General features: G+C 38.7%; 1 protein-coding gene across 1 annotated transcript in view; it reads left to right on the top strand.

The window, feature by feature from the left end:
• Positions 1 to 11,548, top strand: part of LOC131235585 (uncharacterized) — a 49,649-nt gene extending 38,101 nt beyond the window's left edge. The window contains exons 6-9 of the mRNA XM_058232798.1: positions 8,891 to 8,952; positions 9,070 to 9,132; positions 9,794 to 9,994; positions 11,199 to 11,548. Of these exons, the coding sequence (XP_058088781.1) occupies positions 8,891 to 8,952; positions 9,070 to 9,132; positions 9,794 to 9,994; positions 11,199 to 11,278 (406 nt within the window). The 3' untranslated portion in view covers positions 11,279 to 11,548. The remainder of the gene's footprint in view (positions 1 to 8,890; positions 8,953 to 9,069; positions 9,133 to 9,793; positions 9,995 to 11,198) is intronic.
• Positions 11,549 to 27,512: the final 15,964 nt, after the last annotated feature.

The raw sequence follows: 27,512 nt of genomic DNA, 5'->3' as shown, positions 1-27,512 counted from the left end.
TTTTCAGTGAAACTTTAGAAGATGCTAATATACGCAAGAAGTTTCCATTTAATGGGAGCCTAAAAGCATGTGTTGTCGTAAGAAACAATCTAACCATCCCATCCATTCCATCGAATGATCCAACCATCCATCCAAACATCCCTCAATATTGCAGAATATTGACAACTCATGATATTTTGGCAAGAAGTCATCAACAACGGTAAATGAAACGAAAGATTGTGGCATCGATATCGTGTATGTTGCGATAACGATAATATCAATATTATCAACGACAAATTGAACACTGCATACAACCATATGCCTATAAAAAAAATTTGAAATGATTTTTTTTTTAATAAACAATTTTTTTGTTAGATCTCTATGTTGATGATATTATTGAAATATCGCTGATACACTTGTGGTACAAGCGTCACCTAGAATTTACGTAGTTGAAAATATTGGCGATATCGATACATTGGCAATACAAGCGACCAATCGACACTTGGAATTTACATAGTTGAAAATATTGGCAATATCGATATGTTGGCAATACTTAGCGGTACATTGCTGATACTTTGAATTTCTAATACTATTGGTGTTATCAATATCGCTACCGGTGTTATTAGTATCGCCAAGCTGGATATAGCATTAGTATCAGGGATATTTCGATAGTATTGGGGATAATTCAAACAATATATTTATGTATGGGTGGGTGGGTGGATGGTTGGATGGTAGGATGGTTTGTTGGATGAATGGATGTTGTCTGTATGTATGTGTGTGTGTATGAGTGTATACATACATGCATGGATGAATGATTGGATGGATCATGCACGTGTGTATATATGTATACATCATTGTACGTATGTTTGCATGCATGCATGTGCACGGATGGTTGAATAGATGGATGGATCATCCATGTTCTAGACCCATACTATCAACAATGGATGTGCCTTGCTGTAGCACTTTTATCCCTCCATGTAATAGTCTTCAAGCGTTCTGCTGGGTGAGGCTGTGATGAACAAGATTTTAATTTCATATCCCAACTAATTGGGGTCAACTATACGAATCCAATTTGCCATTGCAATATATCAGAGAACATATCATTAGATTGTGTAGTTTAGCACATCACAACCTTGGTGGTGTGTTGACATGGCAAAGTTTTGTGGGCGCCACCGTGATGTATTTGTTACATCCACATGGTTCATCATTTGCCAGACAATTTTGAACTAAAAAATGAGACAAATACAAAGCTCAAGTGGACCACACCATGGAAAGTAGTGGGGACAATGACAACCACCGTTTTAAGGCCCACCATGATGTTTATTTGTCATCCAACCTGTTCATAAGGTCACATGTGAAAATCTAGGAATTTGGAGATGTTTTTCTGTATTGCTTCAACCCAAAAGTGGGTTTAAATAATCACTCTACAAGACTATACAAGGAAGCTTATTTAGAGCCTCTTTATGCACAGTATATTACAACTAATTATAACCCATATATACAATATTCTCACCCCCCCTCAAACTGATGTGGGATAATGAAACAAAATCAGTTTTCCACAAAGAAACCTATGACGGGATGAGGTCATAGTTTTGGTAAATAAATCAACAATTTGTGGCTCTGATGTTACATGAGGAAGAGAAACGATTCTAACTGTGTATTTTTCTCTCACAAAGTGGCCGTCAACTTCAATGTGTTTAGTGCGCTCGTGAAATACTGGATTAGAAGCCAACTGAATATCACTGAGGTTGTCAGCATATAATGGAGTCGGCAAAGACAAATGAATCCCAAGATATGTTAATAATTCCCGGAACCAAGTAATTTCATTACATGCCTCTGCCATTGCACGGTATTCGGCTTCTGTGCTGGATCTAGATACCGTGGTTTGCTTCTTACACTTCCAGCTAACCAACAATTGTCCCAAGAAAATATAATAGCCAGTGGTGGATCGTCATGAAATGGGAAAACCTGCCCAGTCTGCATCAGAGTAATTAGATAATTGTAGATCATGCGATGATGGAAAGAGAAGCGCCTGATTGAGGGTACCTCGAAGGTATTGAATAATACGACGAACTGCTGTCATATGCAATGTGCAAGGTGCCTCGACAAACTGGCTAACAACATGAACTGCATATGAGATATCAGGACGGGATAGTGAGATAGACTAATCTCCCCACCAGTTGCCTATAGGATGTAGCATCTGAGAGGTCTCCATCATCTTTCCCATGCTCGACATTTAATTCCAGAGGAGTCTCATGGGTCTTGTTATCTGTAAGGTTTGCTAGCTTGATCAAATCACAGGTATACTTCTGTTGACTCATGAGATAACCTTGAGTATTATGAGAAATTTCAAGATCCAAAAAATATGTTAATGGCCCCATATCCTTCATATGAAATGAGGAGTGAAGTAATGATTTGAGATCGACAATTCCTTGAGCATCACTCCTGTGATGAGAATATCATTAACATAGACCAATAAAGCAACAAGACCTGAATTAGACTTGAGAATATATAGTGATGAGTCATATTGGCTTTGAGAATAGCTTGCCGTGCTTAAGACTCCATGGAAAATTTCAAACCATGTTCTTGGTGCTTGTTTGAGTCCATATAAAGCTTTAGATAGCTTGCAAACTAAGCGTGGATCCTTGGACTTGTAACCAGGAGGTCGAAGTAAACTTCTTCTTTGAGATTCCCATGGAGGAAAGCATTCTTGACATCGAGTTGACTGAGTTGCCAACCTTTAGAAGAACTTATAGCGATCAAGGAACGGACCGTTTTCATTTTTCCCATTGGAGCAAATGTCTCATCATAATCAACTCCATACTCTTGTTTATAGCCCTGGGCCACTAGCCGAGCTTTGTATCGATCTAAGCTCCCATCAGATTTTAATTTCACAGTATATACCCATTTGCTATACTCATTTGCTACCTATCACTTGCTTCCCCTCAGGTAATGGAACCAACGTCCAAGTAGCATTCTCCTGAAGTGCCTGAATCTTATCATCCAAGGCCTTTACCTAACACGGTTGTGTATATGCCTGAGAATAAGAAGTAGGTACAACCAAAGAATTCAATCCAGAAAACAAGACATGATGAGAGGCAAAAAGATTTAATCGACAGGGAGGAACAGACGGACGATTGGAACGACGTAATTGGATCTTAGTGGAAGGTTGGACGGTTACTTGTGCTATAGGAGGAGGAGACCTGATCGGAAGCAGGAGCAGCTGAGGGAGAGGACCCTAGAGAGATAGGCTTCACACGGCGTTGGTAGACTTGCAAAGGAGGAGAGGGAGAAGGAAGCATAAAATGATTTTCTTCAAAAGGGGACATAAGAAGTGGAAGATGGAACAACGGTAACTGATGGAGATGCATGAACAACTTTATAATATAGTAAATTTTCAAAGAATGTGACATGTCTAGACACACGAACACGATGAGCACATGGATCATAACAACGATACCCTTTTTGATGCTCCCCATATTCAAGAAATACACATTTAGCTGCCCTAGGACTTAGTTTATCCCGTTCTCGTTCTGGAAGACCAACAAAAGCAATGCATCCAAACACTAGTAACCAACTATAATCTGGATCTTTATCATGAAGGAAGAACGTGAGAGTTTTTCGGTTGGCCAAAACATTGGAAAGTAATCGATTGATTAGATACACTACTGTTGATTTTGCTTCAGCCCAAAGAAATTTTGAAACACGTGCATACTCTGTCATGGTGGTTGCTACCTCAATAATGTGCCGATTCGTTTGTTCTGCTACTCCATTCTGCTCCGGTGTGTGAGGACATGTTTGCCGATGTATAATACTATTTGAACTTAGAAAAGTCTCAATCTCGGAGGGCATATATTCTCCCCCAGAGTCAGACTGTAGAACTTTAATTTTCTTTGCAAATTGGGTCTCCACATATGAAGAAAATTGTCTGTAACATGAGAATGCTTCAGACTTGTGCTTCAAGAAATAAATCCAGGCGTGCCTTCAAAAGTCATCCACAAAGATGATGTAATACAACGAACCACCAGGAGCCATGATGGGAGATGGACCCCAAACATCAGTATGAATGAGATCAAACAAATTCCGAGTACAAGAGTTACTCAATGAAAAGGGCAATGCAGTAGATTTACACACTTTGCAACTAACACAGTTCATATCAATGGAAATGAGACTAATATTGATTTCATCATTCAAAAGACCAGATCTAAATAAGAAAAGCATGTTTTTAGAATTTGGATGCCCTAAACGACTATACCAAACTTTCCAGCATTTATTAGCAAAAGAAATATCATGAGAACATGGAAGAAAAAAACAACGTGCTGAGATAACTCCGGGATCGAACTCTAAAGTGAATAACCTTCCTATCTTATGACCCTTCCCAATTAGCTTCCCTATTTCCATATCCTGTATGAAACAATCAGACCGAGAAAACAAAACCAAACAGTTATTTTCCACTAGTTGAGTAACCGAAATCAAGTTGGCAGATAATTTAGGAACATAAAACACTTTGCGAAGGAAGAAATTGCAAGAAGATGAAGGTGAGACTTTCAAGGACCCAATATGAGAGATAAGTAAATGGTTCCCATCTGCAGTGTAGATGGAACTCACTCTTCTATAGGGGACACAATCAGTTAGACAAGAAAGGTCCCCAGTCATATGATTAGATGCCCCAGCATCAATATACCAAAGATTTATATGATCAATATTACCTATTGAACCTGAAGAACCCAACGCTTGAAGGATTTGCTGAATTTGTTCTGAGGAAAGTAGATTAGGCTGCATTGATGGGACCATAGATGATGAGTCAGACTTCTCAGTAGAGGAAGCCAGAAATGCACGTCCATGTCGCTGGTAGTGAGGAGGTAGAGGAGGGCGAGTTGGGCAATTGGCTATATCATGTCCTTCTTGTTTACAGTATCGACAAAACAGAGTACTTGGTCCAGAGGATTTCAGATTTGCTTTCTTGTTGGGACAACGAGTGGCCACATGACTAAATCTATTACACTCAAAACATTTAACTTTCGACATGTCTCGTGACTTTCTTGAAAAATTGCGAGTAATGAAGGCAGCATCAGGCACAACCTCTCTCATGGAAGCAAGGGTTTTCAAACGTTTCTTCTGCCATCAAATCAAATAGAGCTGCCTCAAGAGATGGAAGTTGAGGCTGGTTCATCAAAGCGGCTCGGGTTGGTTCAAACTCTGGATGGAGTTTATATAGAAATTGCATCAATTTACTTGTGTCGCGAAGTATCTTTACTGTCTCGACCACCGCAGCGGGAATAACTGGATCCATAAGTTGAATCTCATGCCAAACGGAGGTAAGTTTCGAATAGAAATCTTGTATACTTAGAGCTCCTTGTTCTAATTTTGACAACCCATACTCTAATTGATAGCGACGGGCATGATTTGATTGTTGATAACACATTTTCAAATAAACCCATATTTCAGATGCAGTCTCGAATGATGTGAGGTTAATTGCAATGTTGCTCTCAATACTGTTAAGGATCCATGTGACCACCTTCGAATTATTTGTGGTTCAAGATAGGAGTTCCTTTTCATCATTTGGTTTGCCCATCGAACCATCCACATAGCCATAAAGGCTCTTTCTTGCTAGAAAATGCTTGAATTGAAGTTGTCACAGGGAGAATTTTTTCCATCCAACCTAACATGGATAGTTTCGATCTTATCGGAGGGATTCATGGATGCCATAAGAAAGAAAAACCACGAAGAAGAAGTGTACCACTGATTTCTGGGTGAGCAGGACCGGATCTGACGAGCAGAGGTAGAGCAACTGTCGTCGATGGAGAATAATCAACTTGATGGGTTCAACAAATCTCAGATCAATGGATCCGGATGTGAAGACAGAGGTGGCGAGCCAGAGATGGATTTCAATGGATTTGAGAAATTGGGAGTTGTTGCTGAATCTGTTGCAAAGGATCTGAGAAATTGGGAGCTGTTGTTGAATCTGCTGCAATGACGGCAGCTGCACTTGAATAGGGCTGTGCTGCAATGGAATCCCTTGTTCTGACTATGGTCGAGAAACTTGAATAGAAGACAGCCTAGGGTTCTGAAGAAGATGCGGAGGACGAAACTGCTGGGATGATGTACTATCCCCTTGCTGATGCAAAGCTTGTGGCTGAGTTTGCTCTGGATCTGGAGGTTTGTGTGGCAGGTTTTGATTCTCCGACCCTAAGAAGTTTTCATTGGTAGGTGTTCAATTCCCACTGTTTTCTATGGTGTGGTGATTGAACGCCACCCATTAAAAACTTACTGGGGGCCATAAAAGTTTTGGATCAAGACGATATTTGTGTTCTCCTACCATCCAGGTTTGTGTGACCTTATCAATAGGTTGGATAGCAAATAAACATTAGAGTGGGCCCTAGGAACTTTTTAATGGTGGGCATTCAATCCCAATTGTGTGCTCCACTTGAGATTTGGATATGCTTCATTTTAGAGACGATGTCCTAAAATGATTTGAAAAAAGCGATCAGCAGTGTGGATATACAACACATATCTAGGTGGGCCCCATGTAACAGTGCTAGTGCACAATGTCATAGACCACCAGAGTAAAAAAAAGTCGTGGATGTGAGAAGGCCATGTAGCCTTCTCGTTTGAGGGAGGGACAACATTAGAAGAAGGCTGAAAGAGGTAAGTTTTTTCTTTCTTTCATTTCTTCTTCATTATGGGGCTTTATACCTTGTAATGGCTGATAAAGGGACTGCAAACGGCTCCTCATTAGCGTGCTACGTGTACAACAGATTGGTAGCCTAGTGACATCTTTGTCACACGTGTGATTCTCTGACCTTTAAAAAGGGGGCTAAAAAAGGCATTCATTCCAACTACAGTGGAATCACAACTGAAAGTTGAGATTTTGAAAACACACAAAAACTGCATATTTCATTTACCTCTGATTCCATTTAACCCCCAAATCCATGTTGCCAAACAACTTCTGGAAACTGAATGCACTCAAATACACCCAAATCGGTGTTGCCAAACGATCCCTAAGGTTTGACATGAGCTTGAGAATGGGCTAATTTTATTTATTTTTATATGTTAGTGGCTGGATTTAGAAGCATTCACATCATAAAATATTCCTTTCTTTCTTTCCTTTTGAGTCCAAAAAATTGCATGGATGGACAATTTTCAGAAAATTCTATTGTAGGGGAAAAAGGTCCCAATGCCCATCATTCAAATAGATCCATCACTTACCTTTGGCTTTTGGGTGATTCAAAATGTGGAGGATGAAATATTAAATATCTTGAGCTGTATCACGATGGATGAAAAGATGGGTCGCTGGTTCTTCATCTTTCTACATGACAGTACATATTTTGAAGAGCCAAATACCTTTGTCAGGTTGTTGGGAGAAAAGATTTTATTTGCTACATCCGCCCAGAGAATGCCTTGACTTTAGATGGTGGAAGAAAAACAGACACGAGTGAAACCAGAAGTTAATCTTAATAAAATTCTTGGGAAAGAAGAAATGTTGTGCAAGTGAGCCCAAATCTGGCAATCCAATTCGTCGACCTATAGTTGTCCAAAGTATGAAGCAAAGCAACAAAAGATTTGTGTACGGAACTGGGGAAGGGTATATTTCAAAATGCTATCAAGTATAAGTGGCTAGGAACCAAGGGTGGGAGTGTGAGTTTGAAGCGTGATTCGAAGCGGGAGTAGCACCTAGTTATAAGGATCCTGGAACTAAGCATTAACAAGAATAGCTACCTCACTAAGTGTCAACAATAGCTTCACCATCATTCCCAAATATTTCTACAGATAACTGGGCTGCAAATAATCTTTCCTCCTAAAACTTCATAGCCATTATTATCTTGGAAGCTTGCTCGCTTGAGATGATTCCCCATGTAGTACCTTCTGAAGAAAAGGACCCTGCATGATGCAATCTTAAGGCCATACAAGCTAACTGATCAAGGATCTAACTAAAACCAACTGTTCAGATTGTCTTGATTGATGATAAGACCAAATCCATGGTCTGATGGTAAATCTGATGAGATCAATGGCCAGCTTATGCTGCGGGGGTCCATGAGATCAATCAAATGGTCCTCATATTCAAAGTATCTATTTATTTAATTAGTTTTAGGTTTAGATTGAGTCATGACTCAATGTTTCCCATTTGTATTTTCGTCACTAGGCTGCTTTTTGGGCATTAGGATGACACAAAATTGATCCCGTTTGATAGCCTATTGAGTTAGTTTTCAAATGGGCCCAAGATATTTGATTGATGGCCTATATGGTTGTGATGGGATTGAAAGGCATTTTAGTCGCTTTCTATTATATTAGGTTTTTCTTTAGTTGTCAAAGGTCTATATAAAAATAACCTTTCTTGTAACAGCCTGTTATGATATTTTGGATAAAAACAATCAGATTAGGAGTTTTTCCTTTGGTGCCATTTTGTAGAAGAAAGAGGGGCTTGTGATCACTAGCATTTGGCTAGTGAATTGTTGGATTGTTCCACAATCTGTAGTTCTTCAATCTTTGATCCACATGCACCTGCGTCTGCATTACTTCATCTAAGATCTTACGATGTAGACATTTAGTGCTAATACTGAAGGGTTGGTTTGGCTTTTTTATTTTATTTTTATTTTTATGTTTTTTTTGCCATTTTGTTGATTTATGATTTGTTTATACTTTGATTTATCTAGGCCTCTTTCTTGTTGATTGAAATTTCAACAGTAAGGGGTCTATTTGTGTTAAATCCCTCATATGAAGGGTTCTGTACCCAGGAAAGTCTGATACAAGATATTTTGTTTCTGCTACTGCTGATTATATGGTTGCACAATGTTTCATTGCGATTTTATTCAGTGCCTTGTTTGTTGTATGCATGTCACAATCCATTATTCCTTTTGTGAATCAGTTGTATCTTTTCTGTGACAGTTGGATCTGTTTTGTTCCTATGCAGATACCAATCACCTATACCAGTTGACCAGGTGAAACCATGGAATGAACTTGAGTATGAAGGAGGTAAATCAAAGCATAATGTTTGTCTTCTTGGAATTTGAACTTTTAATTTTTATTTTTCTTTAATTTTGAACCAATTGTTGTATTCATTTTCTTTTGTTTTAATGCCATGAAATGCAGAGGGCTCACCTGGCATGCGAGGCAGAGGACGTGGTGGTCGAGGAAAGGGTAGAGGGGGTAGAGGTACCGTGCATATGCTTGGGAATGTAGACTGAATAACGTTAAACATTAGCAGATGGAATTTGTAACTTAGTATGGTTCATCACACATTTGATTTGACAGGGCTTGGAAATCTGTGCAAGGGGTTAAAGTAAAGCGGGGGCACCATTAAAAAAAAAAGAAATAAAAACAAACATGGCAAAGGTTGTTTCTAGGTTCTTTTCTTTCAGAGGGAGGGAGGCACCCTCTTCAGCACCAGGGCAAAGACTAACATTATAGTTACACGTCCTTTTGTTCTTTTAGTAGCTCACAATGTTGGATCTTAGACCCTCTTGAGCACCAGGGCAAAGACTAAACATTATAGTTATACACCTCTTCCTTGTTGTTGTAGCTCGCAATGCCCTTGAGTTGTCTGGCTTAAGGGTTTGTTTAAAGGAAAGGAATCAAACATAGAGTCTTGGTATTCAACTTATAATTAATGATGCCTCTGTCGCCATAAACAATGGGCTCGATGCTTGAAAATCCCTTAGTTTCTCTTTCCTTTTCGAAGTTCTGCTTGCTTTACATCCAGCTTAAAGTTCCTCGTGTGGTGGTCCAGTGCACACTGTCATCATTTCCCCCTATTCAGTTGACATATCAGTTTTGTAAGGATGCAGCTTAATTATCTTAGCTTGCATTTTTGCAGGCATCAACAATGGGGTGGGGGAATACAATGGAGATGGAGGTTGGGATGGTGTACGCAGTTACGGTGGCAGAGTTCGAGGCCGTGGAAGAGGCCGTGGTTTCCGTGGGCGTGGAAGGGGCTATGTGGGTGGTGATATGCAACATGAGTCAAGTGGTTATAATGATTTTGGTGGACCGGAAGCACCGCCTCCACAGGGGCGTGGTAAGTTCATATATTCATTAATTTCCAAAGTATACTGTCCATGCAAACTAAAATATCCAAACTCATGTATACAACAGTGAAAATTTTTACATCTGCGTCTAGTTTCTGTAATCTAATAAGCTATTTTCCTCGCCTAAGTTAGCATTTGATTGCACTACCAAATTGTGGCTGGTGGGGCTTCCCAATTTTACCTGATACATTTGGTGTTTGGGCAGTGGCACTAAATGTAATTGCATTTCCTTGCTCCAACCCCAAAATTGGGTTGAGAAGAGTGTCATGAATCCCTTTTTATCTCAACTGTAATTTGGCACTAGCACATCCATTGGGAAATGCAAACTTCCAACCCTGAAGTAATTGAAATGGCAAAAATCTTGCCTAAATCATCAATGATCCTATTGAATGAAGCAGACGCATAGGCACATATCTTTGCCACTTATCAGGCTAAACTAAGTGGTCCCTCGATCAGTTCTCTTTTGAAATATGAGGCATCATACAATGCAGAACATGTATGCACATTTTTCCTGGGTTTTCAGCTTGTACTAGTGGGCCCATGGTTTAGTGATCCAAACTGTTAATACGATTATCCAGCATGGGATGTGACATGCACCAAAAATCTCTCAAATTAGAACATCCTAGCTGTAGAAAATGTGGCCTTTCTGGTTGAATGTCAGCTGGTTTTGTGATCCAAACTGTTAATATGATTATCCTGCAATTGGATGCGACATGCACCAAAAATCTCTCAAATTGGAACATCCTAGCTGTAAAAAATGTGGCCTTTCTGGTTGAATGTCAGATGGCTTTGTCTGTTGCCGTACTTTCTTTCTTAACTGTTATTTCTGGTCACACACTGAAGGTGAGGTATTTTCACTTTTGAGGAGATATTTCATGCATGGGCATGGGTCCCAATATCAGCTGTTTGGAATTTTGGTCATTGAACCATGGGCCTCACTTGTACAAACTAACAAACCTGAGCATACTGCGCATCTTATCCGGCCAGCATTGTATAATACCTCAACAAATGAATGTAGCTAGTCGTGAAGACTTCTGTGAACAATGAAAAGGGCATCCTTAATTTTCAAAATGCCTGGCTTCATAAACTCAATACCACTAAGAATTAATTTCTTTGCTGTGATTCCTTTTTTCATGGGTTTGTGTGTGTACTAGAGGAATATGACTTGAAAATATGATTACGAGTGTTTTGCAGGGCGTGGCCGTGGCAGGGGAAGAGGTCGTGGCCGTGGTCGAGATTTTAGATCAGATGGACCAGTCCAAGCAGCTGCTTGAGTGTAGTATTGAGGTACAACATTTGGTTTAAAAAGGAAATGGATGCCTGCTCTGCGCTTTATTTAAAGAAAGGAAAAACTGAAGTACTTCACGATATATTTCTAGGCATCGTCTAGTCGCAACTGTAATGAGCTGCCCAGTCATTTGACATGACAGCTTTGGTTTTTGTAGGTAGGGTGTTTTCATTTATTGCTAGAAGTTGCAGTTTATGGCACTTTGTACAATTTTTCTATGCTTTGGGTAGGAATAATAGAGCAGCACATTCTTTTATTCTTAAAACGTATCTTTTTCTTTCAGAAATTAGAACTGGTAAAAGTGGGTCAACCTGTGCTACAAATGGTTTCCTGGTCATTTTTATGTCCGCATGGATATGAATGGTCAGCCCCTATCCAGTTTGGTTTTTATATAGGGCTGTCAGGGCTATAGGCTTTTAGGCCTAGCAAAATCAAATGTTTGAATTGGCACGGCCTGCAAGCCCACCCTGAACAGTTCAAAATCCATGCGTAACCAACCCTAGCTTGGCCCATTGACAGCCCTAGTTTTATACGTACACCAAGCATGAAGTGAAGCATCAACAGATTTCGGTGCGGAGCGGGCGGGCATGGGCGTGATTCTATTTCAAAATGTTTTCAAGTATAAACAGGTAAGAAGCGAGAGATGCAAATCTGAATCGGGGAGCAGAGTGCCACCTGGTTAGAAGGATCATGTGCTTGCTATTTCTTTCTTATCTGCAATTCCGGTGTGAGTTAACACGCTCTGCTCAGACTGAGTTGTCTTTAGAAAACAAAATTGTTGGTTTTTCGTCATCTTGAGAGCAAATGAAAATTAGAAGATTTGCCAGTTTGAAAAACCATCATTCAATACACAAACTTGGCCCCGTAGCTGAACCCCAAAAATTGTTGGTGGTGCTTTAGTTATAGAACAAGAGAAAGGTTAAATGATGAGAGGGAGAGTGGAGTGTAGTAGTGGAATGTGGCAAGGCCCTCTCTGGTAATACAGGCAGCATGGAATCCTTGCATCTACTTGTCCATGATGGGGAGATGTAGGACAAATCAAGGTCAATCTCATGAACGGCCAAGATCAAGAGAAATTAGGCTGTATGGGAAAAAAAGTGCATTGCACTGTGATAACTTTGTGACCGTTTATCCTTTTCAAGTGTAAGCTATCAACAGGTTCTACGCAGAAGGCAGGCAATTAAACCGTAAACGGTTTTTCAAAATAATATTGTTTTAGGGTTTAAATTTTGAATTTTTAGTTGAGATGTACTATTTTTAGTAAATTCTCCTTTTACTAATTTTGTCAGTATTTATGTTAGTTATCTGAGGTTGTTTTAGTTATCTGAGTACCTGTTTGTTAAATCTGAAGTCTGAAGTGGTAAGTCTGAATCTGAAGATGGAAAATTTGTTTGGTAATTGTCTGAAAGAAACAACAAACAACCTGTTTGTTAACAAACGTCTGAATTACTTGAAATCTGCTAATTAGACACATTCGCCTTTGTCCCATAGAAATGGTCAGGATTGAATCCCTACCATTAAAAACTTCAAGGACTCCACGATTGAATCCTTACCATTAAAAACTTCAAGGATTCCACGGGAATGTTTTTTTTGTTTACCATCCAACCAGTTCATAAGGTCACAAAACTTAGATGAAGCGACCACACAAACATCACGTTGATTCAAATCTTTTGTGGCCCATAAGAAATTTTTAATGGTCAATTACCCATCTGATATTTGTATCTACTTTATTTCTGGGATCATGCCCTAAAATGAGCTTTCAGTCTGGATGGACAACATGGATGTAGTCACGTACATAACAGTGGGCCCCACAATCAGGGTCTCACTCACCTGCCTCGCAGATTGCCTAGTGATGATGGACGGTGCTGTTTGGCCCCACCATCATGTGTTTCATCCACGCTGTCCATCTATTTTCCAGATCATTTTAGAGAATGATCCCAAAAATGAGTAAGATCCAATTCTCATGTGGACCACACCACACCAAGGGAAACAATGGTGATTGAACGCTGATCGTTAAAAGCTTATTAGGGACCCCAAAAGTTTTGAATGAAGCTGATATTTGTGTTTTACCAGCTGACAAAGTTTTGAATAAAGCTGATATTTGTGTTTTCCCTTCGTCAGCAGGTTGTATGGTAAATATACATTACAGTGGGGCCTAGGAAGTTACGGTGAACGTCAATCACCACAGTTTTCTTGTGGTGTGGCTCACATGAGATTTATGTCTCATTTTTGGGCTCATGCCATAAAATGATCTGATAAAATAGATAGACAGCGTGGATAAGATATATATCATGGTAGGCCACAGCGCACCATCCGGTAGCCTAGTGCTAGCCAATACACTTAATGATCCGGGATCCGTATCCACAACATGCATCCATTATATCCACACCTATATCATATGAGACCAAAAATAAGATAGTTCCAAAGCTCAAGCGGGCCACAAAACAGAAAGCAGTGAGACAATGATTCCTACGAGTGAAATATTCCTATGGCCCACCAGAATATTTATTTGTCATCCAACGTGTTCACGAGGTCACAAAGACACGGAGGAAGGGAAAAAAACAAATGTAGGTTGATTCAAATCTTCAAGAAATTTTAACTGGTAGACGTTTAATCCCCTGATTTCTGTGGGATTGTCCACTTGAGCTTCGAATCTGTCTTATTTTTTGACTCATGCCCTAAATGTATCTTTTAAAATGGGCGGACAGTACATCACGGTGGAGCTCACCGAACTTGGCAACTACCAAATGTGCACGAGGGAGATGGGGCTCTGTGGGGCCTACCTTGATTTATATGTTTTATCCACGCCATCCATCCATTTTTTTCATATCATTTTAAGGCATAAGATAAAAAACGAAACAGTTTTAAGGATCAAGTGGGCCACACTACAATAAACAATGGAAATTAGGAGCTGACCGTTGAAAACTTCTTGGAGCCATAGAAGGCCCTGATCAAGCTGATATTTATGTTTTCTCATCATCCAAGTCCACGTGACCTTATGAAGAGGTTAGAAAATAAACCTCATAGTGGACCTTAGGAAAGTTTTAAGGTTACTTGTTCAATTCCCATTGTTCTTTATTGTGTGGTCCACTTTAGCATTGGATGTACCTCATTTTTTGCGATCATGCTCTAGAATGATTTAGAAAAGTTAATGGAGAGTATGGTTTAACACATAAATCCTGGTGGGGTAAGAGAAGTTCCACACGTTAAAAGTTGGGTTGTGTATTATGTAAGGGATTCTCATCAAGGGCAATTTCGGAAGTAAATTTTTTTTTAAAATTTTTTTAGAAGAAATGACAAAATGCATTCTGTATTTCCCATTAAGCCAGACCTCTTAGGCGAAAAAATTCTAAAAAAATGGAAAGCTTTCTCAATTCAGAGTTAACCAAAAACACTTAAAGCATAGCGTTTTCAAAGTTCAGCATTAAGTAAATTTGGTCAGCGTTAACAAACAGCTCTACGGATAGTTTATGATAAGGGAGAATCGAATGATTCTCTATGATATTTGCCTTATTCCATTTCGGTTGCCACAATATCTGCTTGTATAGCTGTAGAGATATGTACAAATATTTTGAATATTTGTATTTGATTCTTTCCTATTATATAGGATCATACAACTGTAATTATCCTGTATATAATCAGAAGTTATCTCCTCCATATGTTAAGGAGGATTTCGGCCATTGCTCATTGTTTTGTTAAACATCTTTACGGTATCAGAGCAAGTTTTTTTTTTCTTTGATTGTCACCATGACTGTTTCGGCTTCTTCATCTCCTACTCTTCTGCTCAACACAATGGTGCATATGCTCACCATTAAACTGACCTCCTCCAATTACTTATTGTGGAGAAATCAGTTCGTTCCTCTATTAGCTAGTCAAGGCTTTCTGGTTATTTGGACGGTAGCATCACGACTCCCTCTGTCACAATTATTGCCTTTACTGGCACCACAACGCCAAATCCTGCTTATACCTCTTGGCTGCATACTGATCAGACGTTGCTCAGTTTACTCTATTCTTCTCTTACAGAGGAGTCTATGAGTGAGGTACCGGGTTTACGTCATTCCCATGAGGCTTGGCGCGCTCTTGAAGTCTCATTCTCGCACCGGTCGAAGACTCGAGAACTGCAACTCAAAGATGAACTCCAGCTGATGCAACACGGCTCTCAGTCCGTTGTTGAGTTTTCTCGCACCTTCAAAGGCCTTTACGATCAACTGGCTACTATTGGTCGTCCCATTGACGACACGGATAAAGTCCACTGGTATTTATGAGCAATGGGACCCGACTACAAGATCTTCTCTACCACCATGATGTCACAGCTTCTGCTACCCTCTTTTGCAGAGATTGTTCTGAAAGCTTTGAGCCATGAGATTTTTGAATGGTCGGACTCCCACTTGTCTTCCAACTCTGCCTATTATGTGCAACAGACTTACAAAGCGACAGGAGCTAAGAAAGGGAAGAATCGGTCTTCAACCTTCTACAACCTCTGCCAATTCAAAGTCGTCATCCACCTCCTCTATTCACTATCAATTGTGTGACAAGGAGGGACACTTGGCCAAACGTTGCTGGAGCTTCTTGAAACTCAAGAAGGAGCAATCGGCTAATCTTACTGAAGCACTTTTTACCTGTTCGGTTCAAGCCCTGAATGACTCTAAATGGTTCCTTGACTCTGGTGCGACGTCCCACATGACTTGCGACACCGAGGGTGTGGATCAACCGACTATCTACTCTGGTAATGAACGTGTCATGGTTGGAAATGGTTAGTCTTTAGCAATCTCTCATACTGGTTCCATTTCATCTCTTGTTTCGTCCAGTCCCCTTCTTTTATCAAATGTCTTAGTTGTTCCTGACATTAAGAATAATCTTATTTCTATTAGTCAGCTTACTAAAGACCATAATTGTTTTGTTAGCTTTTCTTCCTCTGGTTTTACCATAAAGGATTGGGTCACAAGAACGGTACTGGGAGTCGGAAGATGTGAAAATGGTCTCTACGTGTTGGATCATCGTCATCATGCTTTCGTGTCCACCACTTCTCCACCACGAGCCTCTGTTCGCTTATGGCATGCTTGCCTTGGTCATCCACACTATCGTACTGTTTCTTCTCTTTCTAGATTAGGATTTATTTCTTGTAGTCATAAATTGGTGAACATTCTGAAATTTGTGTTGGTTGTAGACTTGGCAAAAGCCACCGTTTACCTTTTTCTCTAAATGATGAACGTTGTGCCATGCCTTCTGATCGTTTACACTGTGACTTATGGGGTCTGTCACCAGTTCTCTCTTTTACTGGATATAGATACTATGCGGTGTTTATTGATGATTGTACCAGATTTAGTTGGATATTCCCGTTAAAACACAAAATTCTGATTTTTTTGATACTTTCATGCATTTACAACGTTATATTGAGACGCAATTTTCAGCAAATATAAAATCGTTTCAGTGTGATGGTGGAACCGAATTTACAAATAATAAATTTCGCTCCCATCTGCACTCTTGTGGCATTGTTCTTCGTTTGGCATGTCCTTACACTCCTAGCCAGAACAGCATTGCCGAACGCAAGCATCGCCATGTCATAGAAATGGGTCTTACCCTTATGTTTCATGCGCGTGTGCCGCTCTCTTTGTGGGTTGAGGCTTTCTCTACTGCCGTCTTTCTCATTAACCGACTCCCGTCACCGTCCCTTGATGGCAAAACTCCTTATGAGCTCTTGTTTGGTAAGCAACCAGATTAGTCTATGCTTCGCACTTTTGGGTGTCTTTGCTTCCTTTATTTGAGAGATTACTCACCTAATAAATTATCTCCAAAATTTGCTCCTTGTGTCTTTTTAGGTTACAGTACCCTTCATAAAGGATTCAGGTGCTTAGACCAAAAGACACATCGTGTCTATGTTTCTCGACATGTGCAGTTTTATGAAAATATTTTTCCTTATAATGGTGATTGTGTGCAACATCTGCAGCCCAACATTGACTATACTCATTTTTCCGATTGTTAGGAGTGTGTTTTTAGTTCTTCTAATGTTGGTTCTTCTGATTCTTTGTCTTCACCATCCTTTTCGAGTTCACCATGCTTGCCTTGCAGTGATTCTCCAAGTCTGTCCCCGAATCCTCCCCTTGATCCGCAGGTTCCTCTTCCTGCGGAACCTCTCTTGGATTCTACCGCTCCGGCCTCAACTGTTCCTCCACCCGTGTCTTCAGTTCCTCGTGTGATCACTTCTAGCCATCTGATGATTACCAGAGGTAAAGCTGGTATATTTAAACCACGGTTATATCATGCTATGACTGTTTTGTATTCTTCTCGGTCTTTTCAGGCACTTCTTGCTCTCAAAAAGCCTCAGGGCTTCAAGTCTACTACAAAACACCCTGAATGGCTCTCGGCTATGGATGATGAAATTCAAGCTTTGAAGAAAAATGGTACGTGGGTTCTTGTACCTCGTCCTGAGCATCATAATGTGGTTGGCTGTCGCTGGATTTTCAAAACCAAACTTCGCTTTGATGGGTCTATCGAGCACCATAAGGCACGTCTTGTGGCTCGAGGTTTTTCTCAGATTCATGGCCTTGAATTCAGTGGCACCTTTAGCCTTGTGGTGTGCCCTGTTACGGTCTGAATCATTTTGTCCTTGGCTGTTACTTCTGGATGACTTTTACATCAGTTAGATGTTAAAAATGCTTTTCTTCATGGTTTTCTCAATGAAGAGGTGTACATGGAATAACCGCCTGGCTACAATGATTCATAGTTCCCTCGACATGTTTGTCTCATGAAGCGTGCTCTTTATGGCTTGAAAGAAGCTCTTCGAGCTTGGTTTCATCGCTTTAACTCTGTTCTGCTTCAACTTGGGTTTCTCTCCAGTCAGGCTGATTCTTCGTTGTTTGTCTATCACTCCCACTTGGGATTGTTTACTTACTTATTTATGTTGATGACATGGTCATCACTGTAAGAAATACTTCTATGGTTCAAACCCTTATTACTTGGCTTTTAAAGGAATTCTCCATGAAGGATTTGGGTGATCTTCAATATTTTTTTGGCATTAAAGTCCAAGCTAATGAGAAGGGTTTGTTTCTCAGTCAAACGAAGTATGCTCTTGATCTCTTGCAATGTAATTGCATGATTGATGCAAAGCCTATTTCTACACCCTTTATCGTCGGTCAGCACATCTCAGCTGAAGGAAAGCTGTTCTCCGACCCTACTATGTTTCGTTCTCTTGCCGATGCTCTTCAATACTTGACTATTACTAGGCCTGATCTCCCCTTCATTGTGAATTCTATTTGCCAGTTCATGCATGCTCCCACCGAGGACCACTTTCGTGCTCTCAATCGTATTTTGCACTATGTTAGAGGCACTCCTCATCATGGACTTCAACTCCATAAACAGTCCACTCATGATCTTCTTGCCTACTCAGATGCAGACTGGGCTGGATGTCTTGATACCCGCCACTCTACTACCGGCTATGCTATCTTTTTTGGCGCCAATTTAGTCTCTTGGTCCTCTAAGAAACAAAGCACTGTCTCTCGTTCAATTACAGAAGCAGAATATCGCTCCTTAGTTGTTGCCACTGATGATATTACCTGGATTATTCAACTACTTCGAGATCTTCATGTTACACCTCAGCGCCACCTAAAATTCTTTGCGACAATCAAAGTGCAATTTTTATGGTTGTCAATCTAGTTACTCGTCCTCGATCAAAACATATTGCGATCGACTACCATTTGTTCGTGAACTTGTTGCTAATGGCACTTTGAAAGTTGCTTTTGTTCCTTCACATCTGCAGCTTGCTGATTCGTTGACCAAAGCGTCACCAAGCCTCAATTCTTTATCTTTCGAAGCAAGCTCAACGTTATCCCTTCTACCATGCTCACCTTGCAGGGGGGTGATAAAGGAGAATCGAATGATTCTCCATGATATTTGCCCTATTCCATTTCAGTTGCCACAATATCCGCTTGTATAGCTGTAGAGATATGTACAAATATTTTGAATATTTGTATTTGATTCTTTCCTATTATATAGGATCACACAACTGTAATTATCTTATATATAATCAGAAGTTATCTCCTCCATATGTTAAGGAGGATTTTGGCCATTGCTCATTGTTTCATTAAACATCTTTAGTTTACATGTTTTTGGTGTATATATATATATATATATATATAGATTATTTTTGATATTTTTTATTATTTTGGGAAGTTTTTATTTCCAGTCAAATTAAGGTGTAGGGTTTTTTTTTTTTTTACTTTATGCCCCATTGCGTTTGATCAAATGGATGGATGACCTTTAAATTGACCTTCATAGCTTAGATGGTTGACGATTGGATTGGAATTCGACAGAAGAAAAATAGTTTAGGTGAATTTTGTGATTGTGAAAAATAGTTAAAAGGTATGGATCATTTTGGGGACACTGATGCATCTGGCAATGTGCAGGGGAGAGAGCCTTTATTTCTAGGAAATCTTTTAAATAACGGGAAAGGTAGATGGAAGCGGATTGGCTAGTGTACCACACATTAGCTATGGTGTAGATACGTGTCGTGCGAAGATGAGCGCCGATGTGCCTCGATCTCCGAGTTGTACAAATGGTTCAAATGAGATCAAAGTTACATGGCCCGAAAATGATGTATTTATTATATACATACCGTTCATCCATTTTTCGAGATCATTTTAGTGCATTAGACAAAAAATGAATCATATTCAAAGCTCAAATGGACCACACCAAAAATAGCAGTGATGATAATGATTTTCACCGTTAAAAAATTCGTAGGGCCCACTATAACGTTTATTTTCCATCCAATATGTTAATAAGGTTAAAAATAATGGATGAAGAGGAAAAACAAATTTCATATTGACCAGAAACTTCTGTGACCCCCAAAAGGGTTTCAATGGTAGATGTTCAATCCCCCACTGTTTATTGGGTCCACTTGATCTTTAGATCTTATTTTTCGGCTCAAGCCTTAATACGCGCCGCGAGCTCGCAAAATGGATGGATAGTTTGGATATAACACATACCTCATGATTTAACTCACAGAACTTGTCGAAGTCAATACATCAGAATTTGTAACTTAGTATGGTACATCATCAAATTCTTTCTTTGAAAAAAACACTATATTAAACAAAACTTATGTTTGGACCATGAAATTATAATTAAGATTCACAACTGATGCAGGTCACTCGTGGCAAATGCAACTTAAATGTCACATGTAAAGGGTGCATATGGATGGATGGCGTGGATAAAGCACATGCATCAATGTAGGGCCCAAATATGTAGTAGATTGAAATCTATAAAATCATATATTATTTGGTGCTGGGATTAGATGATATGACACATTGATTAATCAATTATTCTTTTTTTTTTTTTCCGTCAAACGTTGGATAAAATTTGCATGGACCAAATGCAAATAGGGCTGTACACAAGTCAAGCTAGCTTGAAAAGCTTGCTCGATTCGGCTCGAGTCAGCTCGGATTGACTCGGCTTGAAAGGTCGACTCGGAGTGAGTCAAGCTTATTTTCTAAAGCTCGAGTTGAGTTCAAGCCGAGTTTGACCATAGTGCATTTCAACTCGACTTGACTCAAAGCTTGAGCTCGAGCTCGACTCGGCTCGAGTAATATATTTTAATATTAAATATTATATATATATATATATATTAATATTAAATATATATAATATGTTTAACTAAAAAAAGAAAGTTAAAACTTAAAAGTTTTTACTAAAAACCCTACCCGACCATGCTGGATTGTGTTGGGTTGGGGTTTGGGTCATGGTGGGGGCTGGGTTAGGTCGGGTTGGGCACCGGGTTGAGTTGGGTGTGGGTTTGGGTTGGGCTGGGCGTTGGATTGGCATATGAACAAGCTCAACTCGACTCGAACCACTAGCTCGACTCGAGATTGACTCAAAAGCTTTGGCAAATAAGCCAAGCTTCAATGTTGAACTGCGAGCTCAAGCTCGAGCTCGAACTCAAGTATAGCACGGACGAGTCAAGCCGAGCTCGAACTCAAGTATAGCACGGACTAGTCAAGCCGAGCTTGGCCTAGCTCGACTCGACTCGATATACAGCCCTAAATGCAAATCCATACCACCCAATCATTTACCAAACGTGTTTGACTTTTGAGGGCTAGTCTTCAGATCTGTGCAGCCTACTCATTTGATTATCTGTTTTCTCTTTCTTCTGATGAGAAAAGAAATTTGAGACTTGTGGTATCGGGTTGATTGGTAGGTAAAGATGGCTTTCGTGCTTTGGTAGATTGTCTCAGATCCTTTTGATGACTTAGGTTGCTTACTCAGACCCGACCGTGATTCTATTTTAAACCATCACACCCCCCACACCGCCCCCCCCCCAACTCTCTCTCTCTCTCTCTCGTAAGGTGGATTATTTTGTGGAGCCCTAGTGAGAGGGATGTGGGTTTTGGATGAAAATTGCATCAAACCCCATTTTCGAGTGTGGACCATTTGGGCCTGCAAAATAGTGCTTGGTTGGGTTTGGTGCAGGTCCTCCATCTTGGATCTGTTACAACTGGGTCGGTTTCAATTAATTTTGGTAGTTGTTTCATAGGGTCAGGTCTACCTTAACTCGTGGTAGTGTTGATGAAATTGGCCCAGCCTGATGTTTTTGGCATTTGAACCACGCATTGGATGCGCCCTTCCATGGTACGAGCCTAAAAAATCAGCTCTACTCATGACTTATGTGGTTTACACAAAAGGGAATAGTGAATGGACACCTACCCTCGACTTCTGTTTGAGGCCCACTATGATGAATTTCAAACATCCAGCTGTCCAACCTCCCAACTTCCAGGCCATTTCCACCAAGTGGCTTCAGAAGTTTTAGGCATCATTTCGACGGTATGGCCCAACTGAGTTTATTAGGTTATTGGGAATCTTTCGGGATGAAAAAGTTAAAAGATGGGCCCCACATTTTCCATTAATATATATTTTAAATATAGCATTAATTATACTAGAAATGGAAAGGGATTTACTAAGACACGGATGTAAGATAGCCATTAATTATACAAACCATGCCTCCATCAAAACCGGTTATACGCGTTTGCTCTCTAATCTATCCATACGATGGGGCCTGGCCCATTGATGTAAATGTTCTTGTATGATCGGGAACTCAAAAGACCAAGGTACAGGACCTGATTGATATCCAGAGTTAGGCCTAACGACCTGATGGGTATCCAGAGTGGGGCCCAATGATGTAAATGTTCTTACACGACCGGACCCGGAAAACCAAGATATATACAAAGGCATAAGTATTCAGATGGGTCCAATAATGTAAATGTTCTTATACGTCTGGACCAGGAAAACAAAAGACCTGATAGGTACCGAGATTCGATCGGTTCTGGACCTGTGCCCTTAAAAATGAGAACCGGACCCAGCAAAACCCTACCTGACAAACTGGACGCGAGCCGTTGGAAACCCTATGGGCAGGTACCGAGAAATTGTGGACGCGGGGTACATTAAACTGTCCAAATTGGTAGGGCCAGGGGTGTGTGTGTGTGTGTACATATACACACATATACACACATACTTTGTTAACTAACTTGTCCTAATTAGATTTAATTAGTTTTGTCCTATATTGAAAAGTTGTTAAGAAAACTAAGTCTTTAAATTAAAACTTCTTACTAATCTTTTGTATTGAAAAACAAGTGTATGCCATAAGAGCAACCTTACACGTGTGCAAGCGACCGTGATTGCAACGCGGTTGTGGTGTGTTTTTGATCGTGTACTTTTGATTTTCTTGACATATGTTTTGTACTCATGTACATGAAGACAAAGAGCCGTAAATGGCCACCTATTTTTCCTCTAGAAAGCTATCTCCTTTTTATTGCAAAATCTTAAAAAAAATAAAAAATTAAAAAAAATAAAATCTGTTTTCTTAGGTTTTCCTTTTGTGTTCTCTCGGGGTAAATCAGTATGGGCATTCCTGAGTTTGTGTGGCAGAGATTGAAAGTGCACCTGATTGACACCGTTCATCTTAGAGGAGTGCTGTTGTATCCCGAAAGCAGACTTGTTGTAACCCAGTGAATCTGGAATCTTCCAGTGGGGGCAAATTTATATTTAACACAACGACTGTAATGCGCCTCACCTCTCCAAATTCTTCTGTTATTATTTTTGGTTTATTATTTTGAATTTTTTGCTATATCTCTGTATTTTAGAACCAACAATTTCAAGACAAATTTCTCTCTAAAAAATCTCAGCATTATAGCTATTGTTTTTGAGACTCTTAGAATTGAGTTTAAAAAAAAAAAAAAAAAAAAAAAAAAAACGAGAAGAACTTCAAGAGATGGCACCCGAAAATGGAGTTCTGACTGACTACCCTCAAGCTGATTTACATTATTAAAGATTCTGCTACACACTTAATGCAAATGAACCATTTGCATCTTTTGAACTATCAAAATAAAAGAATGATGACTATTTGTGCCCAAATCATATTCTTATGCGATGACTAATGAAAACTATGATATCTATTTGTCATCTCTCCACTGCCAAAGAACTATGTGATCATCTTGAAAAGAAATTCATAACAAAGGATGCTGGAACAAAAAGTATGTAATTAGTCGTTATATTAAATTTAAAATGTCTGATGATAAATCTATAGTAAATCAGGTGCATGATTTACAGAAGATAGCTCATGAAATCTCGTAGAAGGTATGATAATTGATGAGGCTTTCTAAACTATTGTAAAAAACTACATAGATTCAACTCACATTGACATATGTGACCTTAAAAATATTATGAGCCGTGGAGGAAATAAATACTTTATAACCTTTATAGATGATTACTCAAGATATGAAAATGTACATTTGATCAGGAGTAAAGATGAAGCAAAAGATATATTCATAGCCTTTGTGAATGATGTAAAAAATCAAATACAAAGAATGGTGAACGTTCTTAGATCTGATTAAGGCGAAGAATACATTCCTCATGACTTTGCATCTTACTGTGAATAAAAAGGATTATACATGAGCTAACTGTACCATATTCACATTAGAAAAATAAAATATTTGAAAGGAAAATTTGAATTTTGATGAGCATGATAAATGCTATGCTTTCTAGTTATACTTTTTTCCTTTAACGTGTGGGGAGAAGTTCTCCCTACTGCATGTCATATTCTAAATCGTGTGCCTTATAAGCATTCTGTAAAACCCTTTACAAATTGTCGAAGAACAAACCTTTAAATCTAAGATATCTTAAAGTGTGGGGGTGCCTAGCCAAAGTAGGGCTACCTTTACTTAAGAAAACAAAATTAGGGGATAAAACTCTTGATTGTGCATTCACAGGTTATGTGCAAAATAGTAATGCTTATAAATTCTTGGTTTTGAAGTCTCAAAATCATATTGATGTCGACTCTATCATTGAATTCTGAGATGACGATTTTTTTTGAAATTATATTCCCAACTAAATCTAAGGCTACTTCTTCCATAGAAGTAGTAGATTTGACCGTAAAGATTAATATAGAGAATAACACAATAGATGAGCCCTTGAAACATATAAGAAGTAAAGGGGCCAGAGTTGAGACTAGCTTTAGATTCGACTTTCACACCTTCTTGATAAAGGATGATCTATCTTCATATGCCGAAGCTATGAGCTATTCTAATGCAACCTTTTAGAAGTAAGCCATTAATAGTGAAATGGACTCTATAATGCAAAAACACTTATGAATTGATAAACCTACCTCTAGGTAGCAAACCCATAGGTTGTAATGAGTTTTTAAGACCAGATCGGTATGTTGAAAAATTCAAGGCTAGGCTTATGGCTAAGGGTATAAGCAAAAGTGATTGAACTCAAGGGATAACCCTAAGTGCAGGACTGCGATGTAGTAATAACTCTATGAGACTGAAGTTGAATCCACAGGGAATGGGGAACACGGATAGAACTAGTCTAACGGTAAATAGATTGTCCGTGTTTTTATCAGCAAAGTATGAAAGGGTTTTAAAATAAAAAATAAAAGACTAAGGATTCAAGAATCCACTTATAGCAATCACAATATCTAATTTACTGATTCAACTCTTATAATTCAATTGGAATCAAAGTTCTAATCTAATCAAAAAAAAATTCAATTAAACCGATTATTAACGCCAATAAAAACATAATTTTAATTGAACAATTTTCTCACGAAGCACTTGGATCTCAATCACAGGGAATCAAGAGCATTTAATGTGACATTGGTTCTCAATAAAGAAATGATTATACAGATTGATTCATTCTTTTAATCAAGCTAAACAATTTCCAATTCAAAACTTCCGCTATAACTGTAGTTCATAATGAATTAGGGAAATGCACAACTTAAAACTTTCATAATGCAAATTCAAACCAATTCAACTACTATCATCATTCAAACCATTGTTATTGAATTAAATATAGTAGATATTGTAATTAACTATAAGCTTCATCCCTTAGCTTTAGCCAAGAGATTAGCTTAACATGATTAACATCCTAAAACAAAAACAAAAGAAAAATATAAACAATAAATTAGAATCGAAGGATTGAAGAGCTCCACCACCCTTTGGTCTCTCTCCTAAGCCCCAATTCATACTTAAAAGAGCGTAGACCATCCCCCCTTAAATAGGAAAAATACACACCATCTTCTCACCATCTTGAATTTCTATACTTTTGTTACGCTTTAATCACACTGACGATGTCCTTCATTTGCACCAAATTTATCTCTCGGTTGTAACTAAATTTTTCCAACTTATGTCTAAAGTCTCTATCTCCCTCATGTCGGATCGAACTCTCATTCGGTGGCATCGAATCTAACTTTGTTCGCACTTAAGTGTTGAGCCGAATTAAGTCTGAAAATCACTTATTCTTGGTAGAATGTTTTTAGTCATTTTTGGTTGGAACGAATCAACCTCAGGTGGGACCGAACAATCTATTATTAAACTGTGTGATTTTCTTGACTTTTTTTCAACCTTTGTACTTAGTTTTCTTGGATCTTTGGTACTTGAATTCTTCAATGATGTCCTTCAAATCTCCAATTCTTCACTTGATTATTCTTTAAACTTTAAATCTTCCTTTTAAACACATATTAATCTTTATCTTCCAAATTACTTGCATGTAGAAAATATATTTAATTAAATTAATTTATCTCTTAAATGTAAGGAAAGCTAATGTAATTGAGATGATAAATATATAATATGTAGACTTGATAAAAAGGGAAGGTGTTGACTTCTTTGACAGATATTTACTGGTCACCAAGATCACAATTATATGAGTATTGATAGTTGTTGCTTCCATCCATAATCTTGTGATTCATTAAATGGATGTGAAAACTGTCTTTCTAAATAAAGAATTAGAGGAAGAGATCTACATGGACCAACTTGAGGATTTTGTGATAAAAGGTCATAAAGATAAAATATATAAACTAATTAAATCTTTTTATGGCCTCAAGTAAGCTCCAATGTAATGACGTGAGAAATTTGACAAAGTGTTGTTGTCAAATAATTTTCAAATTAATGAGTCAGATAAATGTACATATAACAAGCTATTAAAAAATGCATGCATTATCATATATTTGTATATGGATGATATGTTGATATTTGATTCTAACAATATAGTGATGCAAACTGGTATTATATTCAATGAAATCTAAGTTTACCAGTGGCTATGTGGTTACTCTTGGAGGAGCCGCAATATCTTGAAAGTCTACGAAGCAAACTTGTATATCTCAGTACACAATGGAGTCCGAGTTTATTTCTCTTGCAACTGTAGCTGAAGAGGCTAAATGGTTAAAAAAATATGCTCTTAGGTATATGCGAGTGATAAATATTGTATATTTATCCCTTATTTTAAGTGCTTTCATATGCAAATTCATAAAATGGTTTAATTAGTTGAGTTTTCAATGTATTATCTAAGATAAATGTGAGGATTTAAAGCCTAAAGGTGATCAAGAGTAGAGTGATTAAAGATTTGAGAGCTCAATGGATGATGATCAAGCATATTTAAGAATGTGGACCAAAGGAAATCAATAGGAAGTCGAATGATTGTTGAAAACAAGTGAAAAAAAATCAAGAAAAAGAAGTCTTAAAATTTCAGGGCTAAGAAAATGAAATCTTAAAACCGTATGGTTAAAAAAAAAAAGTCTTGAAATTTTAGGGTCGACCCTGACTTGTTGAACAAACTTCCACGGTCGACTGAACCTTGTCTTGGTCAACTGAGTCCCATTAGACAATTCATGGTCGACTAAGGAAATAGTCTGGTCGATTATGCGGTGCAAAAACCTGTTGCATAAGTTTGAATTCTCCAAAGTT

Source organism: Magnolia sinica, chromosome 19 (genome assembly GCF_029962835.1).
Source record: "Magnolia sinica isolate HGM2019 chromosome 19, MsV1, whole genome shotgun sequence".
Classification (NCBI taxonomy): Eukaryota; Viridiplantae; Streptophyta; class Magnoliopsida; order Magnoliales; family Magnoliaceae; genus Magnolia; species Magnolia sinica.
Note: the sequence above shows the minus strand (reverse complement) of the source record. Positions and strands in the feature narration are given on the sequence as shown.